We start from the raw sequence: 19463 nt of genomic DNA on the forward strand, positions 1-19463 counted from the left end.
GAAAGAGCTGTACCACTAATTCAAAGTGATATAAGGACTTCTGCAATTCCATTGTTATGAGGACGCCTAATTAAATGTAAAGCATCCAAGAAAAGCAACATTTGGGCTTGTAAATCTAAATTGTGAAGCCAGAGGAAGAGAAGTCCCCGTGTTCTCAGTGTAGCGTGGGCTTGGGGGTGTCGCCTTTAAGGGAGTGGATGGTTGTGTGCCCTTGTGCCCGTGGGCGAGACAATGGCTGATGTAGCTCCTGGTGTAAGAGTCGCCCGTGCCAGGTGGCGGGCGGGGTGGGGGGCGGTGCATTCAGAGGTGGGGGACTAACTCCATCCCAAGCAATCAGGGAAGGCTTCCTGGAGGCAGGGATGTCATCCTGGACAAGTGTCATCATAATGGCAGCTGCCATCCACGCACATCCATTCTGTGCGGCTCCCTGGCTCACCACCTGCCCCACTCTGGCAAGGGTCATGGTGGTCCCCCTTTAACAAACAAGGATACTGAGCCTCAGAGAGGAGAGTGTGTGGCCCGAGATTGTGGGGTTTGTGGACACCCAACCTGTCAGACTCCAACAGCCCAACCTGTCAGACTCCCAAGAGCCCTCCCTCGCACCAGGATGGCAGATGCTGTTGAGGTCCTTGAGGGCAGGAAGGGACCCTGAGTCTGCTGGGATGGTCTCAGACCCCAGCGTGAGGGCATTCTGGACAGGGGGCTGTCCTTCCTGCCCTGTGACGTCAGCTGCAGGGACCATTGACAGGTGGGACCCCTCCACTCTGATGACCTCTTCTCTGGCCCTGGGAAGCATGTCTGCTCTGAGCTTGGGGCTGAGCGCCTTCTCCAGCCAGGGTGAAGCCAGGGAAGGGTCCTCAGCAGCCTGCCTGCCCAGCTTCCCCAGGACCTGTGGGCTGTGTTCTTGCCAGACTGGCCCCTGGCAATCAGACAGGGTCCCTGAGTCCCATCTCTGTGCCCCGTGAGCCTCAGAGTGGGCAGGACTGACCAGTGGTATCGCCTGCTAGGTCTCAGGGCAGGAATCGGGGTTTCAGCAACTTCCATCAGAAGTTTGTCTTAGTCACTCTAGACTGTGTTCTGGTTCTACATTTTTTACAATTGATCCTCTTGAGGCATTTTGAGTAGGTGCGGGGCTCCCTGCCTCCCTGTGCAGAAACAGGCTCAGAGAGGATCAGGGCCCATGCAGGGGTCCAAGCTGGGATGGCAGTACTGGGGTTTAAACCCCATTGGTTTACTTCTACAGACCCTGCACTAAAATCAGTGCCATGTAAGACCCTTCTCCAGTGTCCTCTGCACACTTCCTTTCCCTCCCACCATCCTGTAGACAGTAGGTACCCTTAGAGTGTCTCCGCTGGGGCCATTCTTCTAGGTCCCTTGCAGACGCTGCCTTGTGTCTACATCACAGCACTGTGGAGTAGGTGCTGTGCTTATCCCCATTGTATGGGTGTGGAGACTGAGGCTCGGGGAGTGACGTCACTTTTGCAGGGACCCACAACTTGAGAATGGCAGTTCTGAGATTTGGCCCTGCAATGCTCCAAATTCAATTCCTTGCATCCTTTTCCCACCAGGCCGTCAGGCCACCTCTGCTCCCTCTTCTTCGCTTGCAGACAGCCTCCTCTCTGTGTCCTTACCTGGTAGGGAAGGAGTGGGAAAGATCTTTCTCCTTCTCCATAGGCCACAGTCCTATCAGATAAGGGCCCCGCTGTTCTGATCTTCCTTAACCTTAATTACCTGGTAAAGACCTTATCTCCAGATATGGTCTCACTGGGGATTAGGACGTCACCATATGAGTAGGGGTTGGGGGTGCAGTGCCATCCACAGCACCTCCCCAGTGGCCCTCCTGTGCCCCCTCCTCATCAGCTAGGGCCTTCCTTCTCTGTCTCTGCTCAGTTCCCCAACCTGGGAGAAAGCTGAGAGCTGGGAGGGACAGTGGCCATGATAAAGGCCATGCTCTTGGGGTAGATGGAGCTGGAAGCCCAGAGGGGGAAGGGTCTTGTCCAGAGTCACACAACAAGCCCCCAGCCGACCCAGGATGAGACCCCAGGTCCTGCCTCCCAGCGTGGACCTCCGCTGAGCTCCAGTTGGTATACTAGCTGGCCCTTACGGAGCCTGCCTGAATCTGGGCTTTGGAGTTCATGGTGCAGCTGCCTTTCTGAAGCAGTGGCGAGGGCTGGGCCTGGCCAAGGCAGCATCACAGGCCTGGAACATGATCAGATTCCCCAGCTTGTGCACACCTTGGCTTTTCCAACCAATGCTAGAAGGACGAGGGGCCCTTGTGATAAGACAGAGAGTCTCCCTGAAAGGAGAGTGGTTCCAGTGGATGGCGGGGACCGGGCTTCTTGCCTTGGCTGGCCACCAGTCTTGTGTGTGGCCCCAGGCAGGTCGCAGCTCTGTGCAAGACCTCAGTGCTCTCCTCTGTATTGAGCGTATTAACTTGAGGATGGTTTTTCTCTTATTTGAAGAGCCACCTAGAGGCCAGAGCGTGGGGGTCCAGATTGGTTCCATAGCTTCCCTGCCTTTTCGGCTTGTATGTTCCTGTCTATAAAGCAGGAGGAACTCTGCAGCCCTTTTGCAAAGGGTGGAGCGGACCCCGCTCTGCACACATCAAGCCACTGACACCCCTACTGCTCCAAGTGTAGCACCTGCCCCCTGGCACTTGCTAGAAATGCACTCTTAGGCAAGACCCCAGACCTTCTGAACCAAATCTGCATCTTACCAAGATTCTCAGTTGATTCATGGGCACATCGAAGCTTGAGAAGAGCTGATTTCTTCCAGCCAGAGCTTTCCTTGCAGGTCTCATGTAGCTCTAGTTATAAGAATTACTGGTCACATTTAGACCTCAGCTTCTCCATCAGCAAAATGGGTGGAATTGGAGCCATCCAAGCCCAGTGATTTTCAAACTGTGTTCCTCGGAGCCCCCAGGGTTCCCTAGAGGATCCTCAGGGGCATGTGGCATGTGCTTTTTAAGGAAATGGTTACATGAGAGGTGGGTCTGTAGCTGAACATTTTGCAACCTTCTGGACTGGGAGGGGGGTTTTCCAGGTAGGTCTGGGGCGGTGCTGGGGTCCAATCTGAGCAGACTCTATTCTTTGCCAGGGAGCGCTTGAAGCGCAGCCAGAAAAGCACCAAGCTGGAGGGGCCAGAGCCCGTGCCGGCTGAGGCCTCGCTCAGCACTGAGCAGGGAACGATGACGGAGGTGAAGGTCAAGACGGAGCTGCCGGACGACTACATCCAGGAGGTGATCTGGCAGGGTGAGGCCAAGGAGGAGAAGAAGGCCATCAGCAAGGACGGGACCACCGGTGATGTGCCCGCCGAGATCTGCGTGGTGATCGGCGGCGTCCGCAACCAGCAGACCCTGGGTGAGCGCCTGTCCAAAGGGTCAGGCTGGGGCCTGGGCGGGAATGTGTGGCAGAGTGCTGGGGGAGACAGGCCTGGGATCCCTGCCCCTCGCTGGCTGAAGGGGCCTTCTGTGGCTCCCCTCTGCCCTCAGGGAAGGGCCTCGGCTCCTGACACTCGCCTTTACCTGCTCAGCTCTGCTTTGGAGCGTTTGTCTTCCCACTTGACGTGGCAAAAGCTGACCTGTCCTTTAAGATTTTGCTCAGGTCAAATGCCTGGAACTTCCTGCGGGCCTCGTGGAATCCCTCCCACTGTGCGTCCAGCACAGCACACATCACTCAGTGTCCTAAATGCCCGTCTGCATTTCTTCCTTCTGGGCTTCCCCAGGGGCGACTTTCAGTGTTGGTCCTGTACAGATTAGTTGTCTGATCAGGATCAGATGAGTCGTAGTCTGGCACTTTCTTCTGCCTCTTGTGGTCTGGGCTGGGCTCAGAGGAGCTCAGAGAAATGAGCTTCTTAGAAACCATCTCTCCCTGCTTCTCAGCGTGAGCCAGGGGATACCCCTCCGAGGCTGCCTACAGTCCTGCCAGGTTTGCAAACGCAGATGCCCGCAAGGCCCAACAGATACATTTATTTAGCATCGTGGAGATGAGCCAGACAGGCAGGTGGTGGGGCTCAGGTCCAGCTGGAGAGTTATGGTAACTAACTGGGAAGATGGGCTCAGCGTGGCTGGATCTCTGGACACAACACGTGCCAGGAATGAGAATTTTAAGGTAAATTCTTCTGGCTTTAAATGTTGGTGACTAATTTGACTTTTAAAATCTGCCAAAGGAAACATATCTGTGGTCAGAGTCCTTCCATGGGCCACCAGTTTTGCAGCCCCGGCCTGTAAAATATTATAGTCCACATGCCCATCCTGGCACAGAGGACTTGCCTTGTCGATTCCCAAACCTCCATTTGCACCCTTGCTGTCCTCCACATTCGTGTGCTCGGGAGGCCACCTGCCTGTCCCTCCTGGGGCAGCTCTGCCCACCTCCTCCTGACTTCCAGGCTCCCGTCCCGTGAGAGGCAGGCAGGGCCTGGTGGGGGGAGGCTCCCCTGGCTCTCTTTCCCCGAGTTTAAACTCAAGTACTGCTGTCATTTTTCGCAACCGCTGGGGATCAGCCTCCAGCTCCCTTTCCCTGCTGTGCCTCAGCTGGTTGTGGTCTACTTTGCCCCACCCGGGTCACTCCAGTGTCCTGCTGGCAGCCTGCTTCTGGCATCGTTCGGGGTAGTCAGGGAGCATCCTCAGGGAGCCTGGAAAATGCCATCCTCCCCGGAGACAGAAGGGGAATGAGCCAGAAATACTTGCTGAAGAGCATGAGTGACCTAGCTCGGTGTCAAGTGAAAGAAGAGTCTGCTCCAGGACTTGTGTCTTAGCTCCCTCCACCCGGCTTCACACCCCACAGCCAAGGACTGTGTCAGCCTATAAGGGAGGTGTTCGTTAACCGAGGAGACGATCTGCCCTTGCTCACTTTTGTGGGGCGGGCGGTGTTTTAAGACTCACTGGACCCAGGAGCTATGTATGCCCTTCACCAGGAGGTGTCCGGTGAAGGGTAGTTGAATCTGAATCTTGAGATGGGGTCGGCAGTCAGGCTTCAGGGGGGAAGCCTGGAGCGGCCATGCTAAGGAAATGCTGGGGGGTCCTCCCTGGGTCAGCTGCCTGCACAGTGAGAGGCCCCAGGGCCTCGTGCCAGCCACGGACGCTGGTCTCCAGCTCAGCTGCTTCTCAGCAGCAGGCACCTTGCCCTTGCTGTGCCTTGCTCTTCTCTCCTGTTAAAGCAGACATGCTCCTTTGTCCTGGCCACCCCATGGGTGTGGGAACCACACAAAGGGGCAGCGGGTGGGGGACGGTGTTGTGCGTGGAAAACCTCGGCTCCTCAACCTGGGAACGCAGGTTCCCTGACTTAGTGTCCGTTACAGCTTGGGCAGGCTGCTTGACCTCTCTGTGCCTCAGCTCTCACGATTGCAGATTCATGGGGCTGTGTGAGGATGCACTGTGATCACGTGTATAAAGTACTCAACATCGTACTTAGTAAATAATTCACCATTATTCGCAGTAATACTTGTGTTGATAGTATAACATACCCCTTCAAAAGGAAAGAGTAGCAATAGTTTCTGTTTTTTCCCCAAGTCTGAGAAACAAGCCAGTGTGCTGTAGAGAAGAAATAGGATGGGGAAGAAAGCCGGCACTGGAAGAGGTGTCAGAAGACATGGCTTCTGAGTGGTTCTTGATTTTCTCCCCTGAGCTCCTTCTAGTACTGCTCCCCCATGCCCCGCCAAAGTCCAGGGACTTTCAGGATGTTTTCAGATTTTTGAGTAAACTGCTTTTGAGGACCCTTGTGGAAAAGGTTTAAAAGCCATGGTTAGCTGTGGAGCTGCCAGTTGGGAGCTGGTACCAAAGCGGGAGCTGGGCACTTCCTGCTGGTGGCGATGGTTGTCTCGCACCCATCAAGGCTGACCTTCCACCTTGAGGGTGTAGTTTCTGCCAAGGGTCAGGCTTGAAGGAATCTGGCCTGGCCTTTTAGTAGCAGGAAAGAAAGGCAATTAAAAAAAAAAAAATGTTAGAATGAAACCTTATGAACTCATCCCTTCTCAGAATGGCATGTAGACATTATCTTATGGTCCAAGTCCAAGCAGTTGCTGCTGGCTATTAGGAGTTCCGTGTTGAAGGTTCTGAAGGGTGGCATGATTGATTATTGATGTCTACCATGGATGTGAAAGTGAGCAATGGAGCCCCACGTGCTATAGATTTGGCATGCGGTGCCCTCATTTTATAGAGGGGCAAGCAAAGCCCTGGGAGATGGAAGAGACTTGGCAACTCCACTTCATAACACCCCGTCCCACCTGCTCCTGGAAGTAAACAAGGAGGAAAGGCATTCCCTGGGCTGTGGCCAGGGCAGAATGCTGGTTGGAGTTACTCTTTGAATGAGCTTGTGCTACAGTGTGGCTGGGCACTGTGGAGTTAACATGTTCCCGAGGCACTTGGCGGGGACGCAGAGGGCTCTGGCCAGCTCTGCCACTGAACAGAATTGCGTTCCTATTCGATCATCCAGTGCTGTCTCATGAGGGACCCTCCCATTTGCCTGCTCTCTGAGCTCCATCCCCGTTATCCCCACCCCCAGGTCCTCACTGGCCCTTTAACAGCCATCAGATAAACAGTGTTCCCAGTGACACAAACATTATCCCAGGCACTTCCCATGGAGGAGCCTGGGTCATGGACACATGGATGGTACTTGGCAGCTTCTCAGACAAGGAGCATGGGGAGGGGCATCGATGCCCAGGAGGCTGGCTGCCAGGCTTGCAAGTAGTCTCTGCTAGTTCCCTGCTGCCCAGAAATTCTGTGTACCAAAAAGGGTACTTCTCACTCTTGAAAGACTGTCACTGCCATTGAAATCATTATGGAGCTTGGGAGCAACATATCAAGTTTCTCTTTTAGCAAGAAGAGCAGAGATAATACTGACCATGACAGTTTTGTTGGGTAAAACCAATAGGGAAAGGCATCCCTAACTGTTGGCTGCACAGGTCCCAGAAGTGTACCTCAGAATCCTTCTCAGCACAGTACACTAAGAAGTCACGGCCAGTCAGCTAGAATTGAAAAATCTGAAATGGACACCTGCTTGCTGCCATCCTTGTCCTAGCTGATGAAGACAAGACAAGCTGGGTTTACAGCAAAAAAAAGCATGCAGCCCATGGAGAAATGGTGCAGAAGAGATGATAGAACACTTATAGTGTTCACAACGTACAGCATTTTGATGGGAGGGGACTGAGCAGGCACATTCCAAGTAGCCCCAACCCCAGTGCAGGAAAATCACCAGGAGGTGATTGCGAATCAGGACGAGGGAGGGCTCTGTGATTACAGAAAGTGTTTGGTAACTGAAGACAGGCCTGTGAGGGAGGAAGGTCCTGTCCTGGAGGTGGGTGAGCAGAAGGGGGTCCCTAGATCTGGTACAGGAGGGAGAGTCACTCAGCTGGGAGCCTGGATCCTGCAAGGATGTTTCTAGGCAGCAAGCTTTGGGCACCAGGGCTGCCCGGGGAGGAGAGGAGGGGAAAAAGGAGGTGGGGGCTTGGCCGCAGCCCTGGAAGGAGCAGCGGAAGAGCAGACAACCATTCAGACACAGCCGTGTGGGTTTTGGTCTGTTATGAACCTGAGCGGTGAAGGTCCTGCTTCGTAGTGCCAGCTGATAGTTAGTTTCCTGTTTCAGTTGGTGTTGGCAGTGCTTTGGGCTTGAGCCTGCCAGAACCAACCCTCAGCTCTTTGCTGCAGCCACTCAGAAAGGAAGGGTTCTGGCCTCCTTCCCAGGAGCATCTTATCCCTGCTGCTGACTCTTCATCAGGTGGTCCAAGGTGGGTTGGGGGTCCTGATTGGAGGGTCTCCATGGCAAAGGATCCCTGGCCTGTAAGCCAGGAGACCTAGGGTCTGCCCCTTGTGGGGCTGTGCAAGGGCCCCTTAACCTCTCTGAGCCATAAGGTCTTCATTGATCAGTGGGTATAATAAAATCTACCTGTCTTTCTAGTAGGATTGTTGAGGTCAGAGTGTAGTGATTGGTATGAAAGTATTTGTAAGGGGGAACAAAAAATGCAAAGTGGGGCTTCCCAGCTGATGCTAGTGGTAAAGAACCCGTCTCCCAATGCAGGTATATGTAAGAGATGTGGGTTCGATCCCTGGGTCAGGAAAATCCCCTGGAGGAAGGCATGGCAACCCACTCCAGTATTCTGGAGACAGAGGAGCCTGGCGGGCTACAGTCCATCGGGTCACAAAGAGTTGGACATGACCCGACTGAAGCGACTTGGCACACAAAAAATGCAAAAGAGAGGCCAGTGGTACTAGCCAAAGCCCTGCATGTTGACATGTTCGGGGTTACCTCTAGAAGCAGAAAGGCTGATGGCTTCAGACTTCTTTTCTTCAGTATCTCCTGAAAGAATTTTGAGGAATCGTATTCTCTTTCACATTTTTGAGTTGACATCTAACATTTCTATCCAAAGTTTAAATAATTGCAAAGGACAGAATTTCTGGAGTACTGTGTTTTTAAAATGTGGCATTTTGGAAATAAAACTGTGGACTACTCTTTTAAATGTATCCAGGGGACTCCAAACTCCACTGTTTCTGATATCCACCATCATTCATTAAAAAATAAAAAACATAATGAACAGGCTCGTCTTCAACAGTCAGAAATTTTACATCTTTCCTTTTTCTCCTTGAACTCATATTTCCAGTCCGCTTCTCTCACAGGATTTTATCCTACTGTGATATATTTTTTATGCTTGAGAGTCTTTTATTGATCACTGTTTCACACTCATCTCCCACAACAAGATGTACGTAAATTGAAATAGAAATTTCTAAAAAATTTGTTGGGATCATAAAGCTCTACGTCTTAAAACATTTTTTCCCCTGATCGAGTTGTTATTAGCATACAATTTGTCAAAAGCAAATTTAGATAAATAGCAAACGTAAAAGTAAAACTTTATGGAAAATGCACCTCTTAATGAAATGGATGGGGTTTTATTTCTTCTTCCATTGGCTCACGTTTCTGTGAATTAATATTTCTTATTGTCGAGCGAGACAAGATTCAGCATTAATTTCGTTCCTTTTTTTCCATTTTCTTAAGTGTAAGTGCTTAGAAGCCTTGATCATATAAATAAGGAGCCAGGGATAGGATGGAATCCTGTTTCAGCAGTGTCGCTCAATTCCTTGAACTCCTTCCAAGTTGTATGCCAAAAATCACACGGGTCTATCATCAGACATTATTTTTAACAGTCTCTTCACTGACAACTCCATTAGATCCTTCTTCAGTTTTGTGGAAAGCAAAGAATTAGAAATCACCCAATTTACAAAAGGAATTGTTCCCAGTCATTCGATGCACCTGCATTCTAAGTCCAGCTTCTCTTTGCTTGGAGCTCTCAGATGTCCATCCCCCCTTGTACGCCACTGTAGGGGAATTAGGGGTGGGTGAAAAGACCATCGTGTTAGCTGTGTAGAAACGGGTGGCGGTGATGAGAACCAGTTGAGCACGGCCTCCCTACCTGCTATGTTCTCTGGCCCGTTGGTTTTAGGGTTATAGAAAGAAATGCACTGGGCAATTGATAACTGGGAATTGATCCTCTTAAAATTCCCCGTGCTCCAGCACCCCCAGGGGATTTGTACTCTACATGGAGGACCTTGGCCCGAGGTCATTCATTCTGAGTCCACGCCCAGAGAGCCTCAGGAAACCTACTTGTCCTCTTTCCAGCTTACCTCTCCTGGGTCCCTGTCCCCCAGTAGGCCGTGGGCCCAGCTCTGCTGCATATTAGAACCAAGTGGGCAGGACGCTCCAGAGCATGTGCGCTCGCTCCCGAGTTGCTTTGAGCTAAATACAGGGTTGCCTGTGGTTAGGAGCTGTCTCTCCATCCGCCCGCCTTGTGTCTTTCTTCTCTCTTTCACCTGCGCTGGATTTCTGCCTTGGTGCATCTTGTGTATCCTGCAAGGCATTGGAACTGATCAGGAGCTTGACGGGTGCAAGGCATGGTAGAGTTGAGGATTGCTGCCCACTTTGCCCCTTTACCTCGGCCTCCTACTTCTCCCCTCCATGGCTTTGGGAGCTAGACCCGCCTGCTCTCACCTGGCCTCACCTGGTCTGTCCAGTGCTTCCAGGAGGGAGCGTAAGCCAGGCTCTCTGCCAGGTGGTTATAGACAGTGCTGGACAGATGCTTTTCATCAGCACTTCCTGATTCTTGTGTCACTGGTGACAGCAGGATGGGGAGAGGAGAAGGCTCAAATCCGTGTCCGGCGTGTTCTGCCAGCCACCCTCAGGCCCTTGATCGGGCGCTCTGGGGGGTCGTGTCATGGTGCCAGACATGGTAGGAGGTTCTGCTCCCCAGTGCTGGGAAAGCTCCGTGTCCAGCAGGGGTTCACGGCTCCCATGGCATCTGGACCTGGCGTGAGGATGGTGGGTTGGCTCTGGCTCCCCGAGGGCCAGCCTGAAGCCCAGTTGCTCACTAGCCACTAGCTGAGTGGCCCCAGCCCTGGGGCCTGAAACTTTTCATGTTAATGGTTGAAGTGGGTGTTGAGTTGTCCCAACACACAGGGACTTCTGGGAAGATGGAGGGTGGAAATGAAAAGCCTGGATATGCTCGGTAAATGGTAGCTGTTAGCAGGCACTCTCTCTTCTCTGCTTGCTTCCAGGGGCTGACCCTCTGGTGATCACACACAGGCTCCGGAGCAGGACAGATCAGGCCACCTTTGGCCTGATGTGTTGCCCCGTCGTCTGAAAAAATGGGGATAATAATCACCTTTCTGTGCTGGACTTGTGAGGATGGATTGAGCTGATGGGTGAGAAGCCCTCAAGTTCACACCCCGCCCCGCTCCCACTTGCTGGCTGTGTGAAGTGGGCAGATTGCTGCTTTCCCACCCATGCAGTGGGGTGCAGTGGGGTCAGAGACCAACCCATGCAGAGATTTTGGAGAGGCACAAGTGAAGATTTGTAGCGCCTGCACTGAGTAGAGAAAGACAGAGACAGAGGACAGGAGAGTAGCTGAGAAATGAAGCAGACTGAGGAAGCATGCGGGGCAGAGAGTCAGGCGACGGAACGGGGACCAGCTGAAGTGAGTCCCCTAGAAGGCCCTCCAGCTGCCACTGCACCAGCCTGGGGTACACGGTGGCCACGGGCCAGGGGGATACCAGGCCACAGCACACACGAGGCATATCATCCCTGGAGCGTCATTTTGCTGGCAGGATTATGGCTAGAAATGTTGGGTTATAACCTCACAATCACTATAGAATTGATGCTTTTGAACTGTGGTGTTGGAGAAAATTCTTGAGAGTCACTTGGACTGCAAGGAGATCAAACCAGTCCATCCTAAAGGAAACCAGTCCTGAATATTCATTGGAAGGACTGATGCTGAAGCTGAAGCTCCAGTACTTTGGCCACCTGATGCAAAGAGCTGACTCATTTGAAAAGACCCTGATGCTGGGAAAGATTGAAGGCCGGAGGAGAAGGGGACGACAGAGGATGAGATGGTTGAATGGCATCACTGACTCGACGGACATGAGTTTGAGCAAGTTCCAGGAGTTGGTGATGGACAGGGAAGCCTGGTGTGCTGCAGTCCATGGGGTTGCAAAGAGTTGGACACGACTGAGCGACTGAACTGAACTGAACCTCATGATGGATAATTTTATGTTCTATCTATATTATGAGTCAGGGCAGAGGAAGCACAAAACTTCAGGAGCATTTGGTCCTGTGGCTGCTTGCTGCCTTCTGCCACACCCCAGCCTCCCTTGGGGAAGCGTGGCTGCCGCTTAGCCGGCACAAGCTGTTTAGTGAAAAAGCAGACAGCATGACCTTGTCCATCCATCTCATGCGCAGATGGGGAAACTGAGGTTCTGAGAGCTCAGGGGACTGGCCAGCCCTAGATTCAAGAGTCCTCCTTACCTGGCCCCTCCCAACCCACCCCATCTTTAAGGGCTCTTTCTGATTTTTCACGTAATTCAGATGGAAAAGCACCAAATGGCAACCCCCACGGCAGATCTGTGCGAGGCCAGTATTCGGGGACCTGGATTTTTGACCAAGTGTTGAGACGTGCATCTGGTACGTGATGGTTGAGAGGCAGGAGGACCCAGTGGGGCCAGCATGAGGGTGGAGGCATGGCTGAATGTCAGCATCAGCTGCAGACCCCTGAGTACTCAGGGCCTGTCAGTATCTGCAGAGACTGACCCTAACCTCCTCTACACCATCACTGCCCCAGTCAGCAAATCTGAGCGGGCCCGGGACCCTGGAAGCTGACTGCTGGAGGGCTGATGGAGCGTGTAGGAATCTGGGTGTTGGGAGTGTGGGGCCCGTTTTGGCAGAACTTGCTGTAGACTACAGCTCTGAAACGAGCCTTGGAGAGAAAGCAATTCTGTGGTCAATTTGGTTGGGAAACCTGGGGTTAATGGTCAGTTGCGTTCCTTTACTGCAAGTCCTCTTCCAGCTGGCACAGCTCCTGGGCATGTCTCCCCAGACGGGCCATGCCTCCCACTTGCTTGACCATGGGCCCCTCTCGCCAGGACCCATTCAGGAAGTTGGGTCCAAGAGCACTTCGGGGAAAACTGACAGTAATACCAACTTTCCTTTACCGAGTGCTTGCTGTGTACTGGGCACTGTGCCGAGTGGTCTCCGTGTTATTGCTCATGTCATTTCTCCCCCATCTCCTTCAATGAGGTGGGCACTATTTTACTGTGTCCATTTTATATAAAGGAAGCCTGAGGTGTGGGCTTGTCCCTGGGTTGTCCAGGGCCCCATCTATTTTGTGGTGAGCTGGGATTTGAACCCGGGTTCGCTGGCATTGCTGCACTGTAGGGCTGCCACTCTGTTGCACTCGCCCCATACCCCAGCCCCCTCTGCTCATTCAGACCCTTCTGCAGACAGGGCACCTGCAGCCCAGGGTCCCAGGGTGAATGAGGGGCAGGCAGGGCCTGGAGCTCAGATGTCCCTCCTGCCAACACAGCACCCAAGTCTTGAGACTCAGCATGCTGGGCAAGTGGTCTGTTTTGCTCTGGGGCCAGGAGAGGGCCCGAGGGTGGTGAACTGTGCCCCTGTGACTGAATGGATGGAGGTCTGTGAGCAAGGCTGCAGGTACCCTCAGCGCTCTGTGGATTGAGGGAGAAGCCTGTGGGACTGACCTGATTATAAACAGTGTCAACTGGGTGGATGAGTTGGGGACATCACAGCCCGCAGGCTCTGTCCATCAGCCCACAATTACTGTACAGTTTGAGGAAAGACCTCAGGTCGTTGAAGGCAGTTGGAGAAACTGAGGCCCAAGTCTTGTGGCAGAGAAGGGCAGAGACCTCATCCGGAAGTGGGTCAAGTCTGAACAAGGCTGTGGCCTTGGTCCTTTGGGGAGAGAGACCCCTCTGCTTGCCTTCCATGGGGCTCCGGCCCCTCTACCTCCCACTTGCCGTTCTCTTCTCCTGCCTGCTCAAGTCCCCTGACTGGCCGCCCTTGCTGCAGCCTTGTCAGGGTCCCACACTGTGGCCACCAGGTCCTGCACTTGGCTTTCATAGCATCATCACCCTGCGGGTCGCCTTGCCCAGTGGCCTGTCTGCTTCCCATCAGACAGAGGGCAGTGATCGCATCTTACTCGTGGCCGGGGCCTCGGTGCCCAGCCCGTTGAAGATGCTCAGCAAATTCCCTGTTATTGAAGGGGAATCAGCAGAAACTGTTGAGGAGCGGGTGGAAGCACGGGGAGGGAATCCAGGTCTTTATTACACAGTGACAGATGAGGAGAACAGCAGGACGCTGTGAATTTACTGAGCCCCTGCTGTGTGCCAGTCATGGGGCTAAAGACAGGGAAATATACACTCTGATCTTTGCCCTCCGTGTGTGTATATTTTTCCCAGTGAGACAAGGGTAACACATATAAAACTGTTGAATAACAGGCTGCTAAATCCCATGCTGGTTTGGAGGACAGCGTTCCCTTGAGGATCCCACAGTGGCCAAGTGGCGCTGCCCACTGGTGGGCCTGCTGACTCATGGGTTGTAGCTCATTCATCCTGACCTTGATCATGAGACGCAGGCATCATAGTCTTGTTTCACAGGTGAAGAAGGTGAAGCTCGAACTGGAAAAGGAGTGTGCCTGCGATCAAACAGCCAGGGAGGGGTGGCAGAGCCGAGCTCATCATCAGGCTCCAAGCCCAGTGCTCTTCTGACTTAACTTGATACCTGGAGTTCACACCCAGTGGTGGCTCAGACCTTAAAGAGTTTGCCTGCAATGCAGGAGACCTGGGTTCGATCCCTGGGCCAGGAAGATCTCCTAGAGAAGGGAATGGCAAACGTCTCCAGTATTCTTGCCTGGAGAATCCCATGGACAGAAGAACCTTGCGGGCTACAGTCCATAGTGTTGCAAAGAGTCAGATACAACTAGCAACTAACACTTACAGACAGGCCCCTGCTCCCAGGTGAGACCCCCGGAAGTGGAAGTTGGTGGTGCCTCGACTCACTGACTCTCTGGTCTTGTGTGGGAACACCACTCATTCTTCATTCAGTCTTCCATACATTTTTTCCGATAAGGAGACTGATGCCTGACCAATAAATGGTTGAGCTGAGACTCTATCCCAGAGTTGTTGGATTTTAAACCAGTGGTTCCCACACTTAGTTGCTGAGCATCAGAATCCTCTGTGGATACTTGGGGGAAAGGAAGATTCCTAGGCCCCTGGCCCCAGCCACTCGGGCACCCTTAGTGTGGAGTGGGGCCAGGGACTCTGTGTGTGTGCAGGCTCCCAGGCCGTTCTGTTAGGAAGGATGGGGCCTGGACCTAGGTCTGAGTGAGGGATGGGCAGGGCCTTCCAACTCCTGGGGCCTCTGCCAGGCTGAGTCTGATGGGCTCTGCTGGTTTCCCTGCTGTGGACCTTTACCCTGCTCTGCATAGCTAGGCTCTGCCTTTGACCAGTCTTTGGTGCCCACTGGGAACTCAGCCATTTCAGTCTCCCCGCCTCTGGGAGAGGGCTTCTGTAGTGACTCATATGGTAAAGAATCTGCCTGCAATGCAAGAGACCTGGGTTTGATCCTTGGATCAGGAAGATCCCCTAGAGAAGGGAATGGCTACCCACCCCAGAAGGGCCTGGAAGAGGGCTGGAGTCAGGCATTTACATCAGGTTGATCTCTGCACATCAGAGGGAATAACATGACACCTCAGCAGATGAGAGGGGTCCTCTCCTTGCCAGACGCGTGCGTAGTAGGGCTGGGCCCTTTCTGGGGGCTGTATGGAGCCACCTCTGTGAGATAGGTACTTCTAGCCGCATTTTACAGTTGAGCAGACTGAGGCTTCGTGTGTTCAAGGAAGTTACCAAGGTCGTGCTGCTGGTGGGTGGCACAACGGGGACAGGGATCTAGATGTGTCTGGTTCAAAGCCTGTCCTCTTGACCTCTGTCCATCCTGACAAGGAGGAGTGGTAGCTGGAAATTATTCTGTTGCAGCTAAGGGATGATTTCCTTACATGGGTGCAGTTTATTCCTTACACTGAAATTCTTTTACATTCATCTCCTTTTTTCTTTCAAGGAATAGCTATGAGTAACCTAAGAAGTTACAGTCTGTGTCTTACAGATTTGGAAGCTGAGGCCCAGAGGTGGGAAGTGACTTGCCAAGGTCACTCAGAGAGTTGAGACAAAAACCTGAACTTGACCCCTGAACTCCTGGCCTCCAGCTCAGTGCTGTCTTTGCTGGTCCTTACCGCCCTCTTGCTTGTAGGGAACAAGATAGCCTGTTGGCACAGAATTGATGTTACCTGGGGCTTCCCAGGTGGCGCAGTGGTAAAGAACCTGCCTGCCAGTGCAGGAGATATAAGAGACCTGGGTTCGATCCCTGGGTCAGAAAGATCCCCTGGAGGAGGAAACAACCCGCTCCAGTATTCTTGCCTAGAAAATTCCATGGACAGAGGAGGCTGGCGGACTACAGTCTGTGGGGTTGCAGAGTCACACCCCACTGAGCCCACCTACTATTACCTGAAGTTGTCACCGAGGGTCCTGGGGCCTCTTGGTTGTGCGCATTAGATGCTGGCTGACCCGTCTCTTCCTTTCCTGTTTTCCAGGGTCCTATGAGTGTGGAATCTGTGGCAAGAAGTACAAATATTACAACTGTTTCCAGACCCACGTCCGGGCACACCGAGGTGAGTGGCGTGTACCGGGGCAGAGCTGAGGGACCCCTTCCTCCCCATCCGCTGCCTGTTTTTTTTCCATGCTGACCCCTCAAGGATGACCTCAGAGCACTTTTTGCAGTGGAAGTGGGACCCGAGGCGAAGGGGAGAGGCCTCCTTAACTTGGGGGAGCACCCTGGGGTGGGGATGGAGTGGGGAGGAGTGCACAGGACGTGCCACCGAGCTTCCGCTAGCAGTGCTCTGGACTGCCCCACGTGGCCCGCATCCTCCCAAGGGGCTTCGGTGCCGCTCGGTGTCAGCAGCCCTTGCCGGATGGTACTCGTGTCACTTCGTGTGTTGCTCACGGGATGGCACCCTGCTGGAGATGAGGACGCCGGGGACAGGAAGGGTGGTTGCCGCTCCCTGAGCCTGACCCTGGCAGGTAGGGACGAACGGCCCCAGGTCAAGGCCTGCTGGGCAGCAGGAAACACAGGGAAGGCTTTGGGCCTGCATCTTGAGTGGAACGGGGCATCCCTGGGCGCGCAGGATCGGCCTCTCCTGGCCCCTGCCTTCTTGGCTTCTCTCCCTCTTGGCAGCGGCCCTTCCACTGTCTGGTCAGCTCACCCCCTTCTGTCTCTGTTACAGACACTGAAGCCACCTCAGGGGAGGGAGCCTCCCAAGGCAGTGAGTATTTTCCCCTCCTCTTGGGCTGCGGGGACTGAGAGGGCCAGGGATGGGGGAGGAGGGAGAGCCAGGGCTGGGGTGAAGCTCTCAACTCTACACCACAAGATGGCCCTGGGCAGCCTCTGGGAGGCACCTGAGAGCACCTTTGCCAAAGTGTGCTCCGCGGCATAGTCATCCTAGGGAAGTTAACAGGCGATAAAGGGTGCTCTGGCCAGCTGGGGAAACCTTGAATTCTGCTAAGATCAACATGTTTCTTTGCTGGAGACTTCTCAAGACCCTTCATTGGCAAAATATGTACATGCACCCCAGAAGGGACCCAGTGTGTGCACTCTGTTCTTTTGACTCCCGCTCATGGGTTTGGGGGCTTCCCCCTTTGGCTCCAGTGCTGAAGAATCCGCCTGCCAATGCAAGAGGCTCAAGATCAATCCCTGGGTCAGGAAGGGAAAAAGAAATGGCACCCCACTCCAGTATTCTTGCCGGGATAATCCCACGGCTAGAGGAACCTGGCAGGCTACAGTCCATGGGGTCGCAAAAGAGTCAGACAGGACTGAGCGACTAAGCACGCACTCACGCATGAATGGGTCGGGGGTCGGTCACTATAACTGATGTTTGGGAAATGCTGCTTCGAAGAGTTATTTCAGGAACACTCACAGACATGAATCCTGGGGCGTGGTGTCCCAGCCCTGGGGATGCATGGAGCCTCAGCATCTGGGGACACTGTTCCACTTGGCTGCTTGCAGGGGCTCTGCCTGCCTTCCCTCCAGATCTGAACCCACAGGGCTGGTAGGCAGCCAGCCAGGGGGTGTAGGCGGGGGTGGAACCTCTCCCCACTCAACAGACCTGAGCTCCAGAACCCAGCAGTTCCCCTCCCAGGCACGTGTGTGCGCATGTCCACCCAAAGATGGGAATGAAGACATTCTTAGCAGGGACTTCTCTTAGGGTCCAGTGGTTAAGACTTCACCTTCCAATGCCGGGGGTGCAGGTTTGATCTTTAGTTGGTGAGCTGAGATCCTGCATGCCTCAAAAAAACCAAACAGAGAACAGAAGCAGTATTGTAACAGATGCAATACTTTAAAAATGGTCCACATCAAAAAAAATATTAAAAAAAAAAAGATGTTCTTAGCAGCACTGTTCATAACAGCTTCAAACCAGAAACCACCCAGCACTAGCTGAATAGGTGAGTAACTCACAGCATGTTCTCACAGTGAACTACAGGACTACAGCAGAGCCGTGAGAAGGAGAGACGGCGACTACGCATGGCAGTGTGCATTACCCACAAACAGAACGTTAGCAGAAGGAGCCCGGCAGAAAGAGTTCCTCCTCTTGCGATCTGTGTACAGAAAGTGTGGAGGCAGAAGGAAGCTAACTCATGATGCAAGAAGTCAGAGCCACGGTCACCCTCAGAAAGGGGCTTCTGGCTTTCAAGATTGGAGCTGGGTACTGGCTACACAGATGTTTGCAGTTTCTGACAGGGTTATGAATTGAACATTTAGGGTGTGTACGTTTTTCTCTATCAGTGGTCAGCGTATTTTTTGGTAGGGGACCAAAGAGTAAATATTTTAGATTTTGCAGGCCAGATGTCTCCATCACATCTGCTCAGCTCTGCCATGGAACATTAAGGCAGTCAGGGACCGTATGGAAATGAATTCTTTACCAAAACAGATGCTGGGCAGGCCACAGTTTGGGCACCTCTGTTCTACTTGTTTGGTATACCACCAGAAAAAGTTTCTTAAAATAAGAAACAAACAGGACTCCCCCACTGCTAGAAAATCCAAAACAGAGTAGTTCAAGGAGGTAGGAAGGACCTTAGTTCCTTTGGGTTCTAACAGGTTTTCTTCTGAGGCACTTTCTCATCCACTCTTTCTTTGGATTTTTCTTGTTGTTCAGTCGCTAAGTTGTGTCCAACTCTTTGTGACCCCATGGACTGCAGCACGCCAGGCTTCCCTGTCCATCACCACCTCCCAGCATGAGAGTTTGCTCAAACTCATGTCCATTGAAACAGGGATGGTATCCAACCATCTCATCCTCTGTTGCCCTCTTTTCCTCTTGCCCCTCAGTCTTTCCCGGCATTAGGGTCTTTTCCAGTGAGTCGGCTCTTTGCATCAGGTGGCCAAAGTTTTGGAGCTTCAGCTTCAACATCAGTTCTTTCAGTGAATATGCAAGGTTGACTTCGTTTAGAATTGACTGGTTTGATCTGCTTGCTGTCCAAGGGACTCTTACCACGTGATTCTTACACCACATGAAAAGCCAGTGCGGCTGAGACTACCTCTCCGTTTTCTGGAGAATCTGAGCATCAGATTGGCCAGGCACCTGCCCCCAGGCCTGCAGCAGGAGATGGCGAATCCCGTGTCCGCTCTTGAGCCCCACCCCGCTCCTGCCTGGCCCCTGGCTCCTTCTCCCTCAGTAGCTCCCTTCTCTTCGCCTGCCTGTGGTCAGCCGCACAGTTGAAGAACTTCCCTATTTTTCTTTCCTTCCTTGGCTTCTCTGGGCCCCCGCCTCTCCGGCAGCCCCTCAATGCCCTCCCTGTTATGCTCCATCTGGCTTCCGTCATTCCCGGAGGCTCACTGGTTGTGGAGGACTTGGGGACTGAGGTATTTTTGGTCCTTCCGTCACTTTTCCCTTCGTCCCTGCAGTATTCTTTCCCCGTGGCCAGTGTGCTCGACTTGACCCTCAGTCTTGCATTGCTGCCCTGACCCCCAGGGCAGCCACACCTGCTCAGAAAGCCTGGCGCCCTCACACCCCGGCCTTGTGACGGGAGCCTGGCCATGGAGTCCTGGGGAGAAGGTTCAGTCCAGCCTTGTTTTTGCAAAGGAGGATAC

The 19463-nt window shown here is 53.2% G+C and overlaps 1 protein-coding gene across 29 annotated transcripts in view; it reads left to right on the forward strand.

Annotated features, from left to right (window-relative positions):
* Positions 1-19463, forward strand: part of ZNF618 (zinc finger protein 618) — a 204755-nt gene that overhangs the window by 126125 nt on the left and 59167 nt on the right. For all 29 annotated transcript variants that reach the window (XM_055579422.1, XM_055579441.1, XM_055579413.1 and 26 more), the window contains 3 exons: positions 3097-3359; positions 15916-15993; positions 16606-16644. In XM_055579422.1, coding sequence (XP_055435397.1) covers positions 3097-3359; positions 15916-15993; positions 16606-16644 — 380 coding nt within the window. The remainder of the gene's footprint in view (positions 1-3096; positions 3360-15915; positions 15994-16605; positions 16645-19463) is intronic.

Source organism: Bubalus kerabau, chromosome 4 (assembly GCF_029407905.1).
Source record: "Bubalus kerabau isolate K-KA32 ecotype Philippines breed swamp buffalo chromosome 4, PCC_UOA_SB_1v2, whole genome shotgun sequence".
Classification (NCBI taxonomy): domain Eukaryota; kingdom Metazoa; phylum Chordata; class Mammalia; order Artiodactyla; family Bovidae; genus Bubalus; species Bubalus kerabau.